The 21,657-nt window shown below is 53.5% G+C and overlaps 1 protein-coding gene across 1 annotated transcript in view; it reads right to left on the bottom strand.

Moving 5' to 3' along the window:
• ADGRD1 (adhesion G protein-coupled receptor D1) overlaps positions 1–21,657 on the bottom strand; it is a 107,161-nt gene that overhangs the window by 55,144 nt on the left and 30,360 nt on the right. The window contains exons 10-13 of the mRNA XM_004385050.1: positions 17,458–17,575; positions 15,845–15,955; positions 15,330–15,405; positions 13,648–13,789 (exon numbers count right to left, since the gene is read on the bottom strand). Of these exons, the coding sequence (XP_004385107.1) occupies positions 13,648–13,789; positions 15,330–15,405; positions 15,845–15,955; positions 17,458–17,575 (447 nt within the window). The remainder of the gene's footprint in view (positions 1–13,647; positions 13,790–15,329; positions 15,406–15,844; positions 15,956–17,457; positions 17,576–21,657) is intronic.

Below are 21,657 nucleotides of genomic sequence, written 5' to 3'. Positions count from 1 at the left end.
GGGGTTGTTAACCAATGTCATAAAACAGCATGTGTGTTACTGTTACATGAGAAACTATCTGTTCTGTAAGCCTTCACCTGAAGTACAATAAAATATTAAAAAAAAAAAGAAAAAAAAATACTCCATCCGAAAGAAGGGAGAAAAATGGGACATCAAGAGAGCTTAACAATTCTAAACATGTATATACCTAATTACAGAGCTTCAAAATACATGAAGCAAACTGATAGAACTGTAAGAAGAAGGAGATAAACCTACAATTATGGTCTGAGATTCCAATATCTGTCTCTCACTAATTGCAGAACAAGCAGACAAATAATCAGCAAGGAGCTAGAAGACTTAAACACACTGTCAGTTAACTTGATCGAATTGACGTTTATAGAGCGCTTCACCCCCAAACAGCAGCGGACATGTTCTTTTTCAGGGCACACGACACATTTACAAAAATGGACCATCATCTAGGCCATAAACAGGGCTAACTTGGGGCAGGGTCTCAAAGACTCTCCTGCTGCCGCCGCCCTCACCCTGCTAGATCCAAGCCCATCTGGCTCCTGAACAAGCCACAGCCGAGGAGAGGAGGCTCGCTGTGTTAGATGCAGAAGACAAGCTCCTGGTGCAGGAAGCAGCACCTGAGGCCGTGATTTACAGCTACGCCGTTCCTGTCTGTAGGATAGGCAGCAGCGTCCATCAGCCCTGCTCCTGCAAGCGCCTTCTCTCTGACCATGTGTCTGTCCTGGTCTAATAACAGGGTCCCGTGCAGAAAGATCCCAGGAGGCATCTAGAAGCTCTCAGATCAGAAGTCTCTGTGTAGGGCTATAAAGATGTGGTTCCTGTCACACAGGACTTGGAGACCACAACACAAAGCATTTATTTTAAAACGTAGGGGAGGGGTATAAGAGTCTGGAAGGATTTTCTGCAACCAGTCGGGCTCCTCCACCTGTGAACTTTCAATCCTGCCTCACCACCCTAGAAAAAAGAAAGTTCCCTCTTCCTTTACATAAGGGGCCCTGGTGGCACGGTGGTTAAAAAGTGTTCAGTTGCTAACCAAAAGGTGCGCGGTTCAAACCTACCAGCCACTCCAAGGGAGAAAGATGTGGCAGTCTGCTTTTGTAAAGATTACAGCTTTGGAAACCCTATGGGGCAGATCTACTGTGTCCTATAGGGCCACTATGAGTCAGAATAGACTTGACTGCAGTGGGTTTTCTTTTAATAGTCCCTTACTGATTGAGAAATGGTAAGAAAGCTTTAGGGAGTCAGATGCCTACCGCTGTGCCACAGATTTTGTAACCCAGAAAATTATGTGTTGTTGCTGCGATTTCTCAATTTGTTTTAGCAGAAGAATTTTGATGGAAATTTACCATACAAACACCCAAGTTCTGTTTCAAATCAAATAACAGGAAAGAAAATGTAATGAAGTGTGCCATTGGTATTGTTGATGCAGTCAAAGGAAATAAAGCATTCCTGTTGCTTCTTGGAGTATATCAACATAATCCTACATTGTGTACAGGTATGAAGGTCCCCTGGAACACCACCGAGAGGACAGTTTCACCCTCATCCCTCTGTCTGAGCACAGACGGGAAACATTTGGAGCAGGGCTGCAATTGGAATGGTTCATAAGCCCTGGAAATTTGGACCAGAAAAATACGAGTCAAATTTTAGTGCTAGCAACTCCAGGAACACCTGGCCTGCTCAACAGTACTTTCTCATTACAGACACACATCCAGAGGAGTGTGATGATGATGATGATGATGATGATGATGATGACGACTACCATCCTCATCTAAAGGACAGGGAAGTCTGTGACTTAATGGGCTACCACTGGGCAATGAGTGAGCCTTGTCCCAGCTGGGACACTCTGAATTCCCAGCTTCCTGGAACACCATGTATCAAGTCTATGCTCCAAACACTTTGCAAATGAAGCATTTCTGCCCGGAGTTTCACACAGATAGGACCAAGCCAACACAGAGAAAACACACTTCCTAGACCACACGGGGTGACATCTGTAAGCCACAAACTATTATCTTACTTGTCCAGGCTTTAAGTGCTCAGCTGAGGTCTTCTCCTATAGTATCACCTGCTGCTCCGACCTCCAGCCAGATTCCCACTAACCCAAGAAAGGCATGGCCAGTCCTGTTGGATGACTTGGCTCAGAGTCTTTCTCCCACCCCTCAAAGCTCATTCCTACCAGCCAGGCACCAGCCTCACCTTCTCCAAGGCTTCCCTCTCTGCGCAGCCCACACTGATGCCTCGCTTTCATACCCAGTCCACGTAGCATGAATTTAATTGTTCATGGTTATGTTGTGTGGGTCAGGAGGGAGGGCAGCCAGTCCCTTAAGCCAGCGTTCACTGGAAGACGGTTCACCTGACCACTTCTGGTATATGTGATGATTCTGGGTGGTACGTGGATGAGCTCTTTATTTTAGTCACGCATGCCTTTTAATGCAGATTAGGAAAATACATAACCAGCATTTTACTCCCGTAATTCCAGGCGATGATCGTTTAGACTGAGAGAAAAGCGGGCATTTAAGTTGGAAAGAAGCTTGTCAACATAAAAACAAAGAAGTACCTGGGGTAGGTGAAGATGTGAAACCAGGTGGTGGGACATAAATGAGTCCAGGTAGGAAGAGGTACCAGGGGCCCCCCAACTGCTCCTTCATAAGATCCAGCTGACACCCCACGAACCTCCCCTGCCCTGGGTGCCATGTAAGGATCTACCCCATGAGCTCATCCAATCCTCACATCAGCCCTGTGCGGCAGACAACGTCACATACCCTGTGTTACATAGGAGGAAACCGAGACCCAGGGATGTGACGGGAATCACCCACCACTACACAGTATCGCAGGACGGGCTGGGATTTGAACCCAATCAGGCAGGCTCCAAAGCCTGCGTCCAAACAATACACAGTGTCGTCCGCTTGTCTGTACACATCTTATTTATTTCCCCCACCCCTTACAACCAGTTCTTCTCCTCTTCTCCCCTTTCTCTTCTGTCTTCTTTGTCATCTACCACTCTTGCCCTACTGGTTACCAGATGCCATCGACTACGACCCATGACGACCTCACGTGTGTCAGAGTAGAACTGTGCTCCAAAGGGTTTTCAGTGGCTGATTTTTTGGAAGTACGTTGCCTGGCCTCTCTTCCAAGGCACCGCTGGGTGAACCAGAACCACCAACCTTTCAGTCAGTAGCTAAGCATGTTCACCGTTTGCACTACACCTTGCTTGGCCCCAACGGGGATAGGGGAACTCAGGCCGTTGGTGTGTCCCCTTGCCCCGACACCCCTAAGTGCTGAGGAACTTCTCAGCAGGATGAGGTGGAGGAAGGAGAGACTTGTGGAGGAGAAGGCCACGTTCCTCCGCAGTCCTGGGGAGGACAAGGGCAGGGCCTGGGGCCCCCGCCCGGCGGGACGGACCTGTCCCCAGATGCCGGGGCCCGGAGCGTGTTTATGGTGTGCAGGAGGGCCACACCAGCATCTGAGAATGATCCCTGCCCACAAATGAGGGATGGCTTCTCAGAGGGCAAGTCTTTGATGTGGACTATAAAAAGTTGCTGGATCAACAACATGTTATCATTGTGAACTAAATTACTGATCTCGGCGTCAGCTCTGGGCCGGCTGGGATAGGGCCTGGTCCAGCCCTCCGCCCAGCAGATCCAAGAGTCCTGGGCCACCAGAGCTCCCTCTGTGGCCGTCACCCAGACACCACCCATTTCCACGCTTCCCGGAGGCCTTTCCCGGGAAAGGCTATCTGCACATCTGGGCTGCCTGACGCGGGCACAGCTGAGGGTGGAGTCAGGCGCATCCGAGTCCATCCCGGGAGCATGGGTGGGGCTTCCAGCCCACGGTGACAAGCTGCTTCCTGACAGCTGCAGGACAGGCTGAAGAAAGGGCTCCCTGGGGAGAGGGAGTGCTTTACATGGCCCAGGGCCTCCTCCCGCGGCCATCCACAGCCCCTCACAGCCTCAGGAGAGCTGCCGCCCAGCTCATCCCAAGTTCCTGGGCCCTCAGCCCCAGGACAGAGTGGCCTGGCGCCGGGGGGGCAGGACAGAACTCCGTGACTATCAGCGTCCTGGGGCCGCCGGCTGGGACAAAGCACACAGACACTTGTCCTCTCCCAGGTCTGGTGCCAGCGTCCCCGCCAGGGGTCCATGCAGGGCTGGTTCCTTCTGGGGCTCTGAGGGGAAGCCAGCCCCGGCTCCTCAGCTTCTGGTGGTGCCGGCAGTCCTGGAGATCCTTGGCTGTGGCCACATCCTCCAGCCTCTATGTCCTCACACGGCCGTCTCCTCTGTGTGTCTGGGTGCTCTCCTCATAAGACACTCTCAGTGGGGTTCGGGCCCACACTCATCCAGCTAAGGAGCCCTGGTGGTGCAGTGGTTAAGAGCTTAGCTGATAACCCAGAGGTTGTTGGTTCGAACCCACCAGCATCTCCACGGGAGAAAGACCTGGCCATCTGCTCCCGTAAAGATTATAGCCTTGGAAACCCTATGGGGCAGTTCTACTCTGTCACATGGGGTCATTGTGAGTCGGAACTGACTCGATGGCACACAACAACAACAAATCCAGGATGACCGCATCTCAATTCTCACCTCAGTTACATCTGCAAAGGCCTTGTTTCCAAAGAAGCTCCTGTTCTGAGGCACCAGCTGGATGTAGATTTGGGGGGACATGATTTGGCCCCGGACAGTGATCACAGGAATGCGCCCCTCAGCGCATTCTCCACCTTCCATCACCCTTAGAATCAGCCGTGACCCCAACGGACGCACAGGACACACCCTCTCAGAGCAGCAATGGCGGGAGGGAGGTAGTCCCGACCCCTCTCCACCTGCCTGCAGCAAAGATCCCGTCACTGTTTCTCAGCACCGGGACACCAGATCCGCAAGCACTCAGCGGTCGGCTCCCAGCACAGAGCGCTCCCTTGAAATGCCCCGAGGGTCGGCTCCCAGGACCCTGAGCCCTGGAGCCAGGAGCTGCTTCCATCCTGCCTTGCTTCTTCCCTCCGCTCCCAACAATTGAGAATCAGGAGCTTTTCACTCAAGCTGCTTTTCCTTAAGCGAGCGAGTGAACGAGTGAGTGTCAGCTCTCTCTGAATGAGGAGGAAAAGAAAGAAGAGGAGAAGGAGGAAAGAGGAGAAGAGGGAGGAGGAGGAGGAGAAAGAGACAAGGAGGAGGAGGAGGAGAGAACAGAAACAGCAGCGGCAGCACAGTGGGCCTCTCTTCACGCTGCCTGATGAGAGTCTCTGAACCCCTGTCACCTCAGGAACGCACCTCCTGGGCAGGGGAGATACCATTAAGTCCACCTTCAGGAGGAAGAGTCGCTGGGGGTCTCAAACTCAGGTTCACACAGGGCCAGGAGGTCATGCGAATGGGTTACGGGGGCTGGATTGGCGTCCTGGAGACCAGGGCACATGTGCCCTCCCTGAAAAGGGTAGGAGTCCCAGCCAAGCTGACTGGGGGTGTGGAAGTGAATCCAGGCCCCCCAGGTCTCCCAGGCCCAAAGGCAGACAGAAATCCAGAGGTTTAGGAGATACCGCAAGCCAAGATGTTTCACATGTGCTGCTGGTTTGGATTTGGCCCACTCTGTCTTTTAAATGGAAGCAGCTTGGAGAGAAAAACCTACACAAAATAAAATGACCCCTTTGTAACAAACACCTCCCACGGCCAGGTGCTCGGCACTGTCCCTAGTTTGCAATCTCTCCTGGGAAGAAGATTCGCTTGGTCTCTGTTTTTGATTCTCTCCTCCATTTCCATCACAGCGAGCATGAACTCAGGGCGACCTCCTCTCCCAGTCCTTCCAGATAAAGACCGAGGCGGCCAGCTCTTCTTAGCTAGGGCGAGAGGGACGCACCTCGCTTTTCAGTTGAGACGTTGCCTGTCCCGATGCCTTCATCACTGCACACACTCTGCCCAGCCCAGCAGAGAACAGACGTCCTGGGAGCTCAGGACGTGGCATCCCAGAAGAGACAGAGGAGCCAGTACTGCACACCTGCTCTCCAAGCAGAGAGGACAAATGGGCATGAGTCTGCCCTGCTCCCCTCTGTGTCCCAGAGCTTCGACAACGCAGAGCCCAGATGTGGTGCTGATCAGTACTTGCTAAATGAATGAATGAGCGTCTACATCATCAGCTTGCAATGGCTCCAGACCAGTATTAAGTCAGCCAGGAGAATGCTAGCTCTGGAGACCTCTGCTTCCTCAAACTCATTACCACTCACCCACTCAAACCCCTGCCATGCAAAGGCAAAGACCAGCTCCAGCTGGATGTGGCTCTAAAGATCTGTCATGGATTGAATTATGTCCCCCAAAAAGATAGACTGAATTCCTAATCCCCTTACTGGTGAAGGTGACCTTGTTTGGAAATAGGGTCTTCGCAGATGTTAGCAGTTAGGTTAAGACGAGGTCATACCACAGTAAGGTGGATCCTAAGATCCCATCCGAGTGGTGTCCTCACAAAAGAGGAGAAGACACACAGAGAGAGAAACAAAAAGAAGATGTGATGACAGAGGCAGAGATGGAGTTACGCTGCAGCTGCAAACCAAGGAATGCCTGGGGCTACCAGCAGCTGGAGAGACAAGAAAGGACCTTCCCCTAGAGCCTTTGCAAAGAGCACGGACCTGCTGACATCCTGAATTTGGACCTTTGGCCTCCAGAATTGTGAGAGAATAAATTTCTGTTGTTTAAACACACCCAGTTTGTGGTATTTTGTCACCAGCAGCTCCAGGAGACTAATGCACGGCCCCACCCAATTGCCCCACCCACAGAAATCGCAAACTTCAGCACTGCAAATGATGGTTCTTCTTGGCTGAGAGTGAGAGGAGCAGGTAAGTAGTGAGAGTGAATCTGGGGTCTGGACCTTGGAGGCCGAGTGAAGGGCATCACTGTTGTCTGTGCACTGCCCAGGCCAGCAAGAACCTCCAGCCAGTGGCCAAGATCATTCACCCAGCTGTACAGGACACATCTTCAATAGTGACCTCTTGTGGCAGTGAGATGCAATGACAGTAGTGGGCTGATCCTACCTTAGGGCTCTCTCCTGGTGTTTGAACAAGGACTAACGGACAGAACAAGACGTCAGGCATTGTGGAAACATCAGGGGGTGGGGAGAGGCAGGGAGGCACAAGAGGCAGTTGGTGGGCATTCTGCTAGCAGCATGTTGGGGGTGATTAATTGAAAAAAGCCTTATGCGTGATGTGACTGTATTTACATCCCAAGTGGTGGAACCAGTCACCCAGTAACTTGTCAAATTATAGCCCCACCTTGGTGGTGTCCTAAACTAACCTAAAGCCATAAATCCTGTAGGACTCACAGGCTCAGACCCTGGAAGAGATTAAACTCAGTCTAGAAGGACTGGCTAGTGGTTAAGAGCTACAGCTGCTAACCAAAATGTCAGCAGTTCGAATCCGCCAAGCGCTCCTTGGACACTCTATGAGGCAGCTCTACTCTGTCGTATAGGGTTGCTATGCGTCAGAATCGACTTGATGGTGACGCATTTGGTTTTGGGTTTAGAAGGAGTAAGACCAGCGTCCAGATTCTTAGCTGAACTGGGGACAACAACGTGTAGCCCCGAATCTCCCTAGACAGAGCTGGTTCTGCCACCAGAGGCCTCAACCCAGCAATACCGCACAGGAAGGACGGTGGGAAGGACGGCAAGGGCTAGGAGGACGGGCACACCACGTGCAGCACGGCGCCTCAGCAGTTCTCCTGAGGAAGAGCTGGAGAACCCAACTGAAGGCAGCGGGAGCAGGGACTGAGGGGAGTGGGCAGCGAAGGGCCTGATGTCCTATCCCTCCAATTCAACATGGAGCCCCCGGCCTGGCCGGAGCTCTGCCCCTCCTCCCTCCCAGGCTTCTCCAAGCGATTTCAAACACCTTGGCTGCCGCTCTGCTTGTTGGTTTGCAGACACGTGCCATGATTTGTGTTCTCAGACGCATCACGGGGGTGGGATCGCTGCACGGTGACGACGTGCCGTGTGTTGTGAGAGGTGCCTGGTAGCTACAGTGACCCCAGAACAGGACCACCCACTGAGCAGTGTGCCATAGATGTGCTAAGTTTAGCAAACTCCAGCTTACATAGAGTGATGGCTGTTTAGAGGGGGGTTAATGGCTGGTGGACTCTGTCTCTTCTCCATGCGGCTGTGACTTCCGCAGGCTCACACGCTGAACTGCACGGCACCCACACTGTGGCTGCAAGCGGCCATTGGACTTTGTTCTTAGGATGTGGGAGTGACATCGCTACCTGAGCAGACACACGGCTGAAGGCGTCCCCATCAGGCCTCGTCCCCCCTCAGCACCCCTGCATCTTCACACGGAGAGCCTGCTCCTGAGCCGAGGGTCCAACAGCCGCAGTCACATACCTCCTGTGCCCATTACCGGCAGGAGCCAGCGTGTTCGGACATGACCCAGGCACAGCAACACACTGTCACGCCCAGAAGCACTGCCCAAGCTTCTTGGGGTTCTCCTGGTACAGGCTGGGGCTGCTCAGAAGGCCCGCCTGCACCCCCAGATTTATCTGGTGCCCTCCTCCGTGCCTCGGAGACCCTCTCAGTGCCTCCACCAGCAAAAGTCCTCTCCTGCGTTGCCATGTGGGGTACAGTTGCTGCAGCTCTGTACCGCGGTCCCCCAGCAGAGGGGTGGGGGCAACTTGGACACTCCTGAGACTCCTCCCCACCCCTCCATGCTCATACAGTGCCAGCAGGGCCTCCACAGAAAATATTTCCCATTAGACAGATCATTTTAAGTCAGAAAAGCCCATCTCCAAAAACGTCCTCAGAAATGTAAACGCAACTTTCAAAAGAAAAACCCCAAAAACCCTAGAGAACGCCTGGCTAGGACAGGCTCTAATTACCATGCTCCTTTGGTATGATAAAAATCCCTCTCTGCCTCTCCTGCAGACACCAGTCCTCCTCCCAAACTCTCTTTCAAAAATAACCGCAGTGACCAACCACCGAAACGGGGCTCGCCTTTCAGCCACCCTTTCCTTTTCTTGGGATTCCAAACTGGCACCTTTCTTTCTGCACAGAAGCAAACATGTGGACTCCTTCCAAACTTCCATCAGTAACACCAAGCCCAGCAGAGCCTGTAATTCAAACTGCATGTGTTTTTAGTTTTTTTTTTAAAATTGTGCTTTAAGTGAAAGTTTACAGTTCAAGTCATTTTCTCATACAAAAATTGATATACACATTTTAAGTGACCCTAGTTGCTCTCCCTATAATGTGGCCGCACACTCCTCCTTTCCACCCTGGATTACCCGTGTCCATTCAACCAGCTCCTAACCTCTCTGCCTTCTCATCTCACCTCTGGACAGGAGCCACCCATTTCGTCTCATGCATCTACTTGAGCTAAGAAGCACACTCCTCACGAGTATCATTTTATGTCCCACAGTCCAGTCTAATGTTTGTCTGAAGAGTTGGCTTCGGGAATGGTTTTAGTTTTGGGCTAACAGAGAGTCTGGGGGCCACGTCTTCCGGGGTCCCTCCAGTCTCAGTCAGACCATTAAGTCTGGTCTTTTTACTAGAATTTGAGTTCTGCACCCCACATTTCTCCTGCTCAATCAGGGACTTTCTGTTGTGTTCCCTGTCAGGGCGGTCGTTGGTGGTAGCTGGGCACCATCTAGTTCTTCTGGTCTCAGGCTGATGAAGTCTCTGGTTTATGTGGCCCTTGCTGTCTCTTGGGCTAATACTTCCCTTGTGTCTTTGGTGTTCTTCATTCTCCTTTACTCCAGGTGGTTGGGACCAACTGATGCATCTTAGATGGCTACTTGCTAGCTTTTAAGACCCCAGACGCCACTCACCAAGGTGGGATGCAGAACATTTTCTTAAAAAAAACTTTGTTATGCCAATTGACCTAGACGTCCCCTGAAACCATGGTCCCCAGACCTCCACCCCTGCTACTCTGTCCCTCAAAGTGTTTGGTTGTATTCAGGAAACTTCTTAGCTTTTGGTTTAATCAAAAAACTGGATGTGTTTTTAGATGGCCAGCTTCTCCCTGCACTCACACCCAATGGGCAAGCAGGTGTCAACTGCCAGTGAAACGCATGTCACAGGGATAAGCCCCGCCCAGAGCCTTCTTAAGCATATAGGCCTTCCAGAACTCTCTCTCCTGAGCTCCTCATGCCTGCAGGCCTGAAGGGTTCCCTCCAAGGAAAAATGTCTCCAGAAAGCACAGCTATACTCCATCCGTTCCATCTGCTGCTGCACCAGGCTCATGTGAGGGCTCCTGGCTGCAAATGCCATTGGAAGCCACCATCCACCTTCCTTCAGGGGAGGCCAGGGTGCTTGTGAATTGACAACTGGTGCTCACACCTGGGCAGTGAAAACAGTGAACACACTCGGTTGCTAACTGAAAGGTTGGATGTTCAAATCCAACTGGAGGTGCCTCGGAACAAAGGCCTGGCAATCTCTTTCTGAAAACGGTCACAGCCATTGAATCCCCTGTGGAGAGCAGTTCTGCTCTGATCCACACGGGGCTGCTGTGAGCCAGCGTCGACTTGACAGAACCTGGCACCCACACCAGGCCCTCGGCCCTCCAGGCTGGCCTCTCCGTCCCTGCGCTTCACGCAGGACACCGCCCGCTGGCCCAGCACAGACTCCTGCACCTGTGTCCCGCACTGCCTCGTCCCTGCCCCCCTGCTGTCCTTCTGGGGCGGCTGACTCCCCGAGGCCGTCTGGATGATAATCTAGTCTTGAAGGTGTATCCTGTATTATCTGTGGTTGACAGCTCACGTGCTTTAGCTTCAGAAATGAATTAAACACTCACACGCAGGGTCAGAAGCAAGGCCCCGCCAAGGTTGTCTCTAGCTGGGAGCTTTCCTTCTCAGAGTTACGGCATGTACTGGGACTAATGTTTTTCTTTTTCTCCTGCCCATCTGTCAGTCTGCTGTCTCTTAGCTCTGCTGGAGGGCCACAGACAGGAGGGAAAGAAGGCCTCGTGGGGGAGGGTCCATTTCCAGTAGATTCAAGCTTTCTGGGGCACGCGGACCTGAGGCCGTGCCTCCAACAATGCCTGCAGCACCGCGATGGCAAAACGCCTGCACGCAGGGGAGGGCCGAGCAAACCACACGGTGGAGCGAAAGTCCTTCTGGGCAGCCGAGAACAGGAGTGCGGCCATTCCCCACGAACGGGTTGGGAGGGATTTCCAGGGCACACTGTTCAGTGGGAAAAAAGCACAGTGCAAAAGAAGTTCTACAGCAGGCTTGCTACCCTTCCTGGGAGGAGGAAGAGGATGGAAGAAAATACTCGTATCTGCTTATTTGGCACAAAAGAAATACAGAACAGAGAAGCCAGAATCTTGTGGGACTGTGTCTCTGGAGCAGGTGTGCGGGAAGAATGGGGGCAGAGAGGGAGGATGGAGACAGGTGGGGCCGCTCTTCCAAGGACACCTTAGGCTCCTGGAGTGAGCCTCACATACTCCCAGATAAGTAAATAATTAAAACCAGTCAGTATGGGGGGAGGGCACCCAGGAGGGAGTACCAGCAATCACAAACGAATCTAACCAGACAGCACAGCAACACACGGCCCGGCCTGCTCGAGTCCATGGCTGCAGCCACTGGGTCGTCTAACCAGATAACATAGCAACACACGGCCCGGCCTGCTCGAGTCCATGGCTGCGGCCACTGGGTCGTCTAACCAGATAACATAGCAACACACGGCCCGGCCTGCTCTAGTCCATGGCTGCGGCCACTGGGTCGTCTAACCAGATAACATAGCAACACACGGCCCGGCCTGCTCTAGTCCATGGCTGCGGCCACTGGGTCATCTAACCAGATAACATAGCAACACACGGCCCGACCTGCTCTAGTCCATGGCTGCAGCCACTGGGTCATCTAACCAGATAACATAGCAACACACGGCCCGGCCTGCTCTAGTCCATGGCTGCAGCCACTGGGTCGTCCATGTCACTGAGAGTCTCCTTGTTCTCACTGGCCCTCGGCTTGACCTTCTTCTACTTTAGCTTTCTCCAGTGGTCACTCCTTATGATGGACAGAGCCATCAGTGCCCCCTGCATGGAGGCAATGTTAGACTGTGGCTTCCCTGGGTGTTACGGAGCTAACCTAGCACCTCCTGTGGGGCGAGAGAGGATGGCGTGGTGAGGGAGGGGCTGTCAGAGATGGAGGCGGTGGGGGGAAGGTGCTGTGTCCTGGAAGTGGGGGGGGAGTGCTGGGGGCAGAGGCATCAACAGTGACGAATGCCACCAAGGCCGTCCACAATGAACGCGGACGGGGACTAAGAAGTGGCGAGCCTCGGGTCTCTGGGGACTTTGAGAACATTCCTGACATCTGACGATGTTGGTGAGAAAGTGGAGACAGAAAAAGCCGACTTTAAGGAGCTGGAAGAAGTGAAGGGAGGGGGGCTGAGGGGGTGCGAGGGGGCAGGGGGAGATGGGCCCTCTCGGGTGGTGACTGTCTGCAGGGGATGGAGGGACACAGCGGGGGGCAGAGACCGGGAGGTGAGAGGGGACTGAACCTGGAGGGAGGCAGAAGAGGCAGGCAGAGAGTCAGCTCTGAAAAAGCAGAGGAGTGCCTTTCTCCCTGAGGGGAGGGTGGAGAGGGGTGAGGAGGAAGGAGAGGAGGAGAATCGCTGGTGTCCACCCGGCTGATCTGCTGGGTGAAGTTCCAGATGCTGTCACCAGCCCCCAGTGGGATGGCCGGGTGCAGCTGGGCCCACAGGAACGAGGATCGGCTAGACACTGTGGGAAGGAGGGCAGGGGACCAGGGCCACAGTGAGAGACCAGCCTGGACCCCTCCGCCTCACTCAGCGCCCCAGAGGGTGGTCTCCTTGGAGGTGCGGAACGAGGAGGTAATCCTGGGCAGAGGGGATAACGGGGGCTCCTGGCCCAGCATCCTGCACACAGAAGGGCTTCACTTGGTGATGGTGGACCGGGGGTGGGGCAGCAGAGCGGAACAGAAAACGCTGGCAAGAAACGTCTTCATATTACTTCCAGCAACCAAAAATGTACTGGGTTCTTCAACAGTTACCTTGAGAAATCACAGACTTCAAGTCAACAAACGTTTCATTAACATATAAATCACCCCGTTCGGCGGGGACTATGATCGGAATCAGGGCTGCATCTCAGGAGGCAGGCAGTGAGAACGTCCCCCGTTTAAGGAAAGAGCAAGTCCTTCGGTAGCTCAGCTGTTCTCACCACTGGGGGAGACCAACGCGACGACGCGGCCGAGCCAGGGAAGTTAGGATGCCCCGGGACAGACAGCTCAGACAGACAGCTCATGGTTCTCAGCGCAAAGCTGACCAGCCCCATGTGCTGCACGTCCCCGGCACTTAGGCGAGCTCCTCTCAGGCAGGACAAATCTCTCCATCTTGCTAATGGCTATTATGCAAGATCAATGAGACTGCCGATTCATCCACCTCCTCCACAAAGCGCCTTTATTCCAAGTCAGGGAGATGCCCACGGCAGTGGTGCGTACGCACATGAAAGCAAAGTCTGGCCTCAGAAGCCTTGTGACCCAGCTTGAGAGCTGCATGGCTGACCCCAAGGGCCTTTCTACTAGAGTTCAATAACAAAGACAAAGGAAAGAAACCAGGGAGAGAAAAATGCCCCTTTGGGCCAGCACCAACAGCATCTGAGCTCTGTATACAGTCACACAGACAACCAAATATCCCACCCACGCAGAGTCCCAGCAGAGAACTGCAGCCAGGCCAGTGACTCACCAGTGTGTGCGGGAGGTGGACAGTGACCAGCGGAGACCCCAACAAGGTCTGGGAGAGAGCCGGCGGTGGGGACACTTCCAGGGAGATCAGGGGGCTGGTGGCCGACATTAGGCAGTCTTTGTGCTTCGCCGCCTCGGCAATCCTTGGAAATCAAGGGAAGATCGTCAGGAAACGGGAAGAAGAAGGGAGCACTCATCTGGAGCCTGGGTTTGATTCTGGACATTGGCCGGGACGTCCCTGAGACAGATATCACTCTAGGATGGGACTCTGAGCCCCACGCGCAGCTCTGCCCTCCGTAGGGCTCGGTGCAGCACCGGCGGACAAGTTGTAGCGTTCCGCATTTTAATTCTCTGGGTTTGGATTCTATCATTCAGTACCTGCCGGGTGCCAGCACAAGAGAGGTGAGACAAACCCTGACCCCAGGGAGCCTACAGCCTAGCGGAGGAAGGTGAGCTGGCTGAAGCAGGGCGGACGGGCAGAAAGAGTCAAGACAAGCTGCGTCGGAATCTCAGTAATTCTGCTGCATTAGCTGTGCAGCCGTGGGCAGGTCACTTCCCTCTCTGGACTTTCATTTCCCCCACTGCAAGACGACGTGATATGTGACAGAGTGGTGGACATCTGTCCTTGTGCCACCCAATATCTGTTCATTCTTTTCCTGCTAGAGGCATCTTGATTTCCCTCCAGGTGACCCTGTCCCCCACTTTCAGCCCATGCACTTTGTGGGAACCCATTCTCAGCTCGGAGTAAACCCAGTACCAGATCTGCACCAACCCGTGCTCTGCCCCTCTCCAGCCACAGTGATGTTCAGGGGTGAGCATGCGCCTAGTCACATCCAACGAGATGCAAGGGATGTGGGTGGAGACGCTGGCCCAAAGACACCCACTTCTCTCTGCAGGAGCTCCGCCCCGAGGACGTGGTCACAGGGGGAGAGTGACCAAGAAGGGAGCCCACCCGAGGAAGTGGAGCTGAGAGGTGGATCCCGGTGACATCAACGGGACCCTGGATCAAGCTGCTCCTGAAGCTCATGTGCCGTGGCCCTCTCAGCTTATGTGCGCCAAATATTCCCCGTTTGCTTAGCACACCTCCGGTTGGGTTTTTGGTCACTTACAAGCCACCCACACAAGCCTACCTGATACCTAAGGCCCTGTGTTGTGGAGGTGTGGGGATGGACTGATATTCAGGGCCAGGGTAGGGTGAGGCAAGTGAGGCACCTGGGCGCAAAACGTGAGGAGGCACCACACACAGGGCCTTGTATGTGTGGCCCCTGGATGACTCCTGCCCTTGCTGCCTTCTCCACCTGGAGCCGACAGAGCCCTGCAGTGCTGTCACCACCCCACCTTGCAGACGCGGAAACTGAGGCTCAGGGAGGCGAGTCCTTTGTCCAGGCCACACCATTAGGTGCAGGCGGGGCTGATGGGGCTCCCAGGGCTGTGTTCTTACCACCTCCGCCTGCCCCAGCCCCCTGAGCCCCCTGAGCCCCCCAGGGCTGGTTCTGGTCTTCTCCAAAGAGCTATGACGCACCTGGTCCTGTGATGAGCGCCAGCTCGGGGGTGAGAGCTCCTGGACAGGACATGTGTGCACAGGACACATGCGGGCAGGGTGGGGGAGGTGTCACAGCCTCCCGTCACCACACACGAGCACACACTCCACCCCGCCCCGTGCTGGGTAACCCGGGGACTCACTTGGTGTCAGCTGGGTGGATGTTGTTCAGGTAGAAGTGCACCGTGTGGTAGAGGAGCCCCACGAGGGTGGTCCAGGCTGGGGAGAGACGCGTCAGTCCCCGCCCATCCCCACCCAGCCCACCCCACCCAGCAACCAGCAACGCCGTGTGTCCCTCAGGCCCCAGCCCCCACCCAGCATGCTGTGCCCCAGGAGGGAGCAGACGGCCACCTGTATTTCTGCTCAATTCCTAAGGAGCCATGCAGATGTGGGGGAACAGGAAATGCTTCATGGTGGACGAGAATCCCCTAGGGAGCATGTTACATGCAGAGTCCCAGCCCCGACCCCAAATTCTGGTTCAGTAGACCCAGCTGGGCCTCAGTTCTGTTCGTAGGCATTGGGGGTGGTGCGCTAGAGACACTCCCACAGGCACAGGTGAAGGGCCTGTGCCAGCACCTGGGCCAACAGACCTCACCGCTCAGGGTGCTTGGGGTGGAGCAAGCCAGGGCAGCCCCTCTGGAAGTTTCCACCTGCTCACCTTGACTGTGGAAGGCCTCGTGAGGGATCTGGAGGTAGCTATGCCCCTGGGCCGGGAAGCGGTAGTGGGAGGTGTTCATGGTCCCGGGGAGGACCTTGGCCACTGAGTACTCTGTAGGAGCAAGAAGAGGGGGCCAGTCAGTGAGCCCCATGGCCACAGAGGGACACTGACTGTGAGACCCCTCTGCTCTTCTCACTCCCAGAACAAGCTCCTGAAGATCTCAACCACCTCAGAAAGTGACAACCCCATGCCAGAATGGTCCAGGAAGTAACTGGGCTGGCCGTGAGCCTGCAGCCCACACCAGGGGGCTCTCAGCCCAGGAACCCTCCACCACAGCCCTCCAGTCCCCCACCATGATCATCAGGCAGTCACACCATCGCTCAGGGCTCCTGCTCCACCAGCTCCATATAGACACTGACACTCCTCGGCCCTACAGTCACTGGGCACGAGCACTGCTGCCTGGGGCAATGGGGCCGGGGGCACTGACGCTCACTCCCGTGGGTCAGCTAAGCCTGTGTCCCCAGCTAGCCCAGCAGAGCAGGACTGGCCTCACGCCACCTTCTAGACAAAGGCTGTGTCCACACCTGCACAGCTCCCTGAGTGGCACAAACGGTTAACTAACTAGCTCAGCTGCCAACCAAAAGGTTGGAGGTTCAAGTCCACTCCTTGGGGAAAGAGCCTGGAAACCTACTTTCCAAAAAATCAGCCTTTGGAAACCCTGTGGAGCACAGCTCTACTCCGACACACCAGGGTCGCCACAAGTTGGAGTCAACTCGACGGCAACTGGCTTGTTTTTGGTGTAGGGACTGTGCAACGATGGCCTCGGAAGAGCAGATTAGGCCCCAGGAGTCCCACTGAGTCTTCTGCAACAAGAGTCTGCCTTTTCCTGCAGACACTCGCAGAAGCTGCAGCCCCCAACTCCTTCCTGAACTGGGGTGACTGTCCACAGTCTGGACTTGGCTTCCAAGTCACGCCAAAACGCTCATGCGGTCCCAAGTGCTCCTGCCCTGAGCCTGACCACCTGTTTTCCTCCAGAGTGTAATTTTATTGCAGCAAAATACATACCACAAAAAGCCTGCTGTTTTCACCATTTTTAAGTGTGCAATTCAGTGACTAATCACACTCACTGCTATTCCTGAAAATTTTCCATCACCCTTAGCAGAAACTCAGGGCCCCTAAGCAAGGCCTCCCCAAGGCCTCCCTCCCTCCCCCAGCCCCTCATAACCACTGGTAAACTTTGGTCTGCAAACACTTGCCTATTCTAGATATTTCACATAAGTGGGATCATTGAGTGTTTGTGCTTTTGCAACTAACTGATCTTGCCCAGCACGGCGTTTTCAAGGTTCACCCATGCTGTGGCATGCATCGGGGCTTCATTTCTCTTTACGGCTGAGAAGAATTCTATTAGGCATATACACATTTTGCTTATCCACCATCTGTTGAAGGACACGTGGGTTGTCCCAGAATGTAAGGCCTTGTCTTACAGGAAGATGACGGAGACACGGAGACACATGAGTGTGTTTGTGTGTATGAGGGAGAGCAAGGGGCTGCTGTGGACGTGGGGTTCACTGATGCTCCCCATGGTTTGTCCGACCCCCGCCGATGCCAGCTACCTGCCATGGAGGAAGAGCCAGCGATGGTGACCTGGCGCTCGCGGGCATGCAGGTTGGCAGATATGTGGCCCATCACTGTGTCGATGGTGTCAATCAGGCCCAGCACCACGGCCTGGTCCTGGGGACACACAGGGAGGGAGAACCGTGAGAACAGCGCTTGCTCAGGAATCCTACAGAACCAGCACCACGCCCACCCGCCGACCCTCCAAATACAAAATCTCCATCTGGTTGAGGTGCAGGAGCAGTGTGCCAGTCTCTCATGATTGGAGATGGCACCAGGGTTGACACTGGATGGACTTCCTAAAATTTCAAATGGAGTGAGAGCTCATGGCCAGGCCGTGTCCTCAGACGAGCTGATGAGGAGGTCGTGACGGCACCACCACTTCCAGGTCGGCGGTGACCACAGACGGGTAGGGTGCCTAGGCCGGCCCAGCCACCAGGCGTCCAGCTCCAGGCTTCCACACTTAGACCCAGGACTGGGGCCACCCTGGGAGCCCTGGTCCTAGCTGCCCCAAGCCCCCCACCGCCGAATCCTGACTCCATACTCGAAGGTGTCTGACTGCCCTTTCCCCATCATGGCGCTGCACTCAGTGACGAGGGGCTCAGCCCCCCAGCGTCCCTCAGACGGTGGTGCCAGCTCTCCCTCTGTTCTCCATAAAGGGTGGGGACCTGCTAGGGTCCCAACACTCCAAACCACCTCTGGTCTACCGGACGTGCCTGGAGCCTCCCTTCTCCTCCCAGGCCCTCTGCCCTCATCCTGGGTCCAGGCAGATGCTTTGGCGGACAGAGCTGTCGCTCGAGAGGGCAGGGTCCCCATACCCCGTGTCCTTTAGCCAGCTCCACACCTGGTGCTCAGAGCCCCGTGCACGAGTCCCCTAGGCTGACTGTCCTCATTGTGAGACACACTCACAGGGGGAGGCCCCCAGCCCCAGACACAGGGCCGCTGTCTCCACCTGCACCCTCCCTCCTTCCTGCACAAGTATCGGTGGGCTGCAGAGTGCCCTCAGTGTACGGACACACACAGAGATGCTAACGAGCCGGAAACAGAGCACCGAGGCCAGTGTTAGGAACTTGTTGCGGCCCCGGGGGCGCCTGACGGCAGCCAGCCAGGCGCATGAGGCCCCTGGAGACCTGTGGGTCTGGCCTGCGGTCTGTCGGGTAGTAGCTACTCCATCTGTTCTGTCAGCGTGTGTCACAGCCCGCCGGAGCCCGCACAGCTCACGGGTATTCAGATTTTACCGCAGAGCATTCAGAGACCGTAAATTTAAAATGAGGCAGAAATCGTGTCTGTTGCGGTCGTCCTCTGGCCGTGCCCGACAACCCCGGGCTGTGGCTTTGAGCACAGAGCTCCCCTTGAAATCATGAATTCCGGAGGGCTGCACTTTAAAAATAGAATTTGTTTCTAGTTAACATCCTATTAGTCTTAAATCCATTACCCCTTTTCCTCCCTTATGCTTGATCGCACCTCATTTGACATTTTAAGACGTCCATCCAGCGTAAACCCCGGTGCCATCTCTAAGCATGAGAGAGCGTGACACCATTCTGGCCTCTCAAATGGGCAGGTGTTTTCAGATATAGTAAGTGTTGGAGAAGGTACCGGAAAATCAGCACTTTAACATCACACAGTGTGGCTGGGGCCCTTCTGGGCTAAGGTGGTTACGAGTCCTTCTCTGCCCCTGCACCCCAACTTTGGAAGCCATGTATTGAGGCAGCAGCCTCAGAAGACAGGCAAAGCCAGGATCCCCGGCCCCCGGAAAGAGAAGAGGCCCCACCGCCCGCATGGTCTTCGCACGCGGGAGAGGCAGACGTCTGCTGCTCTGAGCCACTGAGCTGCAGGGGCCTCGTTGTTACTGGAACCTAGCGTGGGCCAGCCTGACTAAGACAGTGCTACAGAAGAATATTTAACATCGCTGGGAAATGTCCTTGACATAATTGAGGGAAAGCAGATTAAATCAGAGGTACAGTGTGTTTGTAAAACATATATGCATATAAGAGATTGAAAAAACAGATTGGAAGGGATACATATAAGAGTGTTCACAATTGTCCTCTCGGATTTTAGGTAATGTACACTTAATACGTTTTTTTATCATTTCAATTTTCTAACTTTTCTCCAACATATTTACTTGTTTGATTTTTTAAATAAGTAAATTCAATTAAAGTTATTTTATAAAATAAAACAAAAACGATTCCATTCTCCGTTCCAATTATTTGGAGTACAGAGAAAAAGAAAAGCTTTTTTTTTTTTTTATGACATAAAGTACATATTGCTACGTGTTTTACTTTTCTTACTTAATCCAGGGATTTTAAAGGTCAAACCCAGTGTTTTTATGACCATTCATGAACGATGTGATGGTAAATATATATTACACAAAACAGTCGACAAACCTCAACATCAGGCAGCAATCCGGCACCTCCCTGATGTCCGAGGACAGCGGCCTATCCCCGTGGAAGGCTCACAGCATTCTGGAGCCACTGAGAAGACAGGCATTTTGAACCCGTTGACTATCCTGTCAAAATGAGCTCTACAGAAGCACCACGCTGTCCCTCCACAGCAAAGATCAGAAAAACTAAGTTGAACAGAGTCACACGTCAATCCTGAAACCCTAAGCATCAAATAAAGAGGTAAAGACCTCAGCCAAGCACCAAATGGAATAAGAAACTGACCGAGAACAGACAGCGAGGAGAGATACATGCAGAGGTCCCCTATCAGCTAACGCAGCACAGATACGCCATCGTGGACTCCTATCAGCGATCAGCAAACGGAGGATACGAGAAAGCAGCTTCACGGAGCTTCCAGCAGAAGACAGAACAGTCGGTAACCAGTGATACAGGCTTTCCCACCCCCACCCTTCTTCTCCCCAACTTAGCCTCCTCTGCGTCCTGCAGCCACAGTCTCTTGGCTGGGAACCACCAGCTTCAACCCGGTGTCGCTTGGATTCCACCTGCCCACACTGGCCGGCTCCCTGAGTGACTTTTGTTGGCTGCTGGTGTTGCTTTTTCCTGCTTCTTTAGATTTCTTCCTTACCTCTCACTACCTTTCCCTCCTTTCTCTCAAATACCTGGCTCCGTGCACCATTTTTCTTCTTCCTGAAAGGCTGCGAGACACCGCTCAACTGTGAAACTGCTTCCTGACCCGTGCCGCCACACTGGTGGGACCCCTGGGGCTTTTTTGTTTGTTTCTTTGTTTGCTCTGATTTGTTCTGTTTTGACTTGTTTTCTTTTTCTTTTCTCGGCTTGGGAGCCCCTTCTAGCCAGGCAGCACCGTGCGGCTTGGCAGCTGCTCCTGTGCTCTGCGCAGAGGCACAGGGACATCCCTGGGGGCATTTCTGTTTCCTGTTTGTTTGTTCGTTTTTGTTTCTTTGTTTTGTTCTCTTCTCTCTCTTATTCCCTTTTTGTCTTTCTTCATTTCCAGTCTCTCGATTTATTCATTTTTTTTCTTTTACCCTTTTTTTTTTCCATTTTTGTTTTTCCCCATTTCTCAGTCTCTCATCTCTCCACTCCAATAGCAAGCTCCCATAGCACTCTTTTTTGTTTGTGTGTATGTTTTTTGGCTTCTGTTCCTCTCTCCTCTTTCCCATACCCATCTTAGCTCCACACATCACAATCTATCTGCTCCTTCCTGCCTCCCTGCACCGTGCGCTGAACATCACACTCCCAAGCAGCACAGGCATGGCCTACTGGAACCTGCCCTGCACTGATTCCCAGTCTGCACTGTCAGCCCTGGTATGTGCCACGAAAAACGTATCCCAGCAACTCCCCTTCAGCTGGACCTGCCCTGCTGTACCATACCTGAGTGACTGACCCTGGCCATTGGAGGAGGGGAAAAGTATCATGCCCACAGACGAGCAAACAACGAAGAATGCACAGCCCGCCTGCTCAGACATAACCAAATAAAACAAAAAAAGCAGGACGAAACAAACAAATCTAAAATCTATAAATGAGACAAGTAACCACTGAATGCCCCGAAGACAGCAGACAATATCAAAACATTTACAAAAACAGGACAGGATGGCTCCAGTAGCCGTCCAAAATAAAACACCAGATGACCTTCCAGTAGAAGAAAAGGCACTAGACCTAACTGATAGGGAATTCAAATCTCTAATATTCAGAATTATCCAAGAGTTGAAGCAAAAAGCAGACAAAAATGAGGAAAAAAATAGACAAATTCACGGAAAAGGCAGAAAAATTCATGGAAAATAC

The sequence above is a fragment of the Trichechus manatus genome, unplaced genomic scaffold (assembly GCF_000243295.1).
Source record: "Trichechus manatus latirostris isolate Lorelei unplaced genomic scaffold, TriManLat1.0 scaffold00131, whole genome shotgun sequence".
Classification (NCBI taxonomy): Eukaryota; Metazoa; Chordata; class Mammalia; order Sirenia; family Trichechidae; genus Trichechus; species Trichechus manatus.
The sequence above is the reverse complement of the archived record's forward strand: the minus strand, read 5'-3'. Positions and strand labels throughout refer to the sequence as shown.